General features: G+C 48.0%; 1 protein-coding gene across 1 annotated transcript in view; it reads right to left on the bottom strand.

Annotated features, from left to right (window-relative positions):
- Positions 1-6: 6 nt before the first annotated feature.
- The window catches only part of si:dkeyp-69e1.8 (uncharacterized protein LOC100001340 homolog), an 8,426-nt gene continuing 6,244 nt past the window's right edge, over positions 7-2,188 (bottom strand). Inside the window, exon 3 of the mRNA XM_050069022.1 lies at positions 7-1,641. Coding sequence (XP_049924979.1) covers positions 787-1,641 — 855 coding nt within the window. The 3' untranslated portion in view covers positions 7-786. The remainder of the gene's footprint in view (positions 1,642-2,188) is intronic.

Below are 2,188 nucleotides of genomic sequence, written 5' to 3' on the forward strand. Positions count from 1 at the left end.
TGATGATGGCCTCCGTCCAGTCCTTTGGTCTTATCACATTTAACCATAGCTGTCTTTGTTTTTGTTGACGGGCAGTGGCGGCTGGTTTTGAGCCATGACTCCTTCTATTCTGGCTCCCAATAACACAACAAGACAAACACATTTTAACACTCCTATGGAGCCTACAGCCCTGTGGGGGAGAGGCAGGTTTGGCCTCCAGCTAATAAAGTGACATCATTGTGACGTGCACACATGGGTGGTTTACCCAAGTGGGCCCCAGATAAAGTGCCCATTTTGGGCCCATATCCACTTGGTACCCAAGTAGCCCTAGCATAACCCATATAGGGCCCATTTTTCCACCCATTTACTGCCCCCATGGGCCCCACATACAAATGCTGTTTGAGTATAGTAGTAGAAGTCTACTTTATTAATCAGTTACATTCAGTATTTCAGTAAGTAGGCCATTAAGATGAATAACTAACCTGACTTAAGATGACAGAGCATGTTACACTAAAGGAAGATATACAACAGCCAAAGATGTTTTCTAACCTGGCAACCCAAAGTTATTCTTATTAATGGGTTATTAGCGATCCATTAGGCACGATTTATTAACCATTAATATATAATACAGTATGCTCTATTAGAGAGTGGTCCCATTCCGAAATAGAAAATAAATGCGTTGCTCAGTAGTGAAGCATAAATACTATTTTGAAGGTGCTAGCTGTTAGCTCAGTAATACAGCAGTGGGCTGAACACTGTGAGGCGACTTTAAGGTGCAGCTTTAGAGATAATAAACGAGATTATCTCTTATTTGGTTTTCTGTGTTTTTCTTCTTCCCACCTCAGTCGCCACTGACCCCACCGTGGCCCCCATAATACCTCCAAACGGCCCTCCAACAAACAGGCCGACCAGTGCTCCCAGCAGGGCCTCCCGTCGCACCACTCTGGGCAGCCACTTCACCCAGCTGGTCAGCTTCTCCCATAAGCCCCAGAGGAAAGACGGAGCGGGGGAGGACGGTGAGACGGCAGCAGAGGGGAAGATACTATCTACGTCCACGTTCAAGTCCCCGATGCTCCTCTCTGCCTCCTCCCGCACTGCCTCCATTTCTTCTTCTGTGTTTTCCTCTGGTTGTGAGTCTGTGGGAGTCGTCAGGTCCTCTCCTCTCCTCCGTCTCAGGATCTCCACCTGCTTCTCCCTCACCCTCTCCTCGGCCTCCTGGTACAGAGGGCAGCTGAAGTGTTGCGTCCCACTCTCCGTCACCGACTCCTCAACCTTCTCCATCAGCTCCTCCACAGCTTTCCCCTCCTCTGGTTCTCCACCGCGGGTCTCCAGGGTGTGGTAGCGGTCGCCACATCTTTCCACCAGCTCCCGGAGGTCCTTGCGCCACGTGACGAGGTACTCCTCCAGCTGCTCGTCCTCCTCCAGCTCCTCGGTGTTGGTGAAGAGTATGATGGTGTTGGTGCTGACTGCAGAGGGGCCGAACAGCTCCGTCAGGACGTCCAGTGCCTTGGCTTCTCCGTCAGCTGGCTGGTTCACGGGGACACACAGCAGGAAGGCGTGCGGTCCAGGGCTGGATAAGGCGATGAAGGAGGATATGTGTCTTCTCCTCTCCTCTGGGTCGCAGTCTGAGCCGAACCAGGCTGGACTGGAGACGACCACCACCTGCCAACACGGGGCAGACACACAAGATTAAGATTCAGTAGGGTTTTTACATTTCATACGTGTTTGTTTTTCTCTTTTGAAGTACATCAGTGGCATAAACTGATATGTTACGATAACAAGATTAAACATTAGTTATGTATAGATTATATTTAGGGTAAATTAAATGAGAAGTAATAAGATTAGATGACTGGAGTTTATGGAAAGCAAATAAGCGACTACTATATATGGCTGCCATGTATTCTGCTGTGGCCATTTAATGTGTTTATGCTCATTAGTTAGCTTTCTAGTCCATACCCATTGATAGCTTTGTCACCTTCTACCTATGCCAATCCTCAATGCCTATGTGCAGTTTCACATAGATTGACCACATCAGTGAGTAGAAAAACATGGTACAGACAGAATGACTGACTGACAGAATGACACACTGACAGTTTCCGTGATTATGTACAGCATACCATACCATGACTTAGTCATACCAAAAATTAGAAAAACAACAACATTGGTCCACAGGGGGAGCCACAGCGATCGGTCGCATTTTTCTGTTGTT

This window comes from Epinephelus moara, chromosome 18 (genome assembly GCF_006386435.1).
Source record: "Epinephelus moara isolate mb chromosome 18, YSFRI_EMoa_1.0, whole genome shotgun sequence".
Taxonomy (NCBI): Eukaryota; Metazoa; Chordata; class Actinopteri; order Perciformes; family Serranidae; genus Epinephelus; species Epinephelus moara.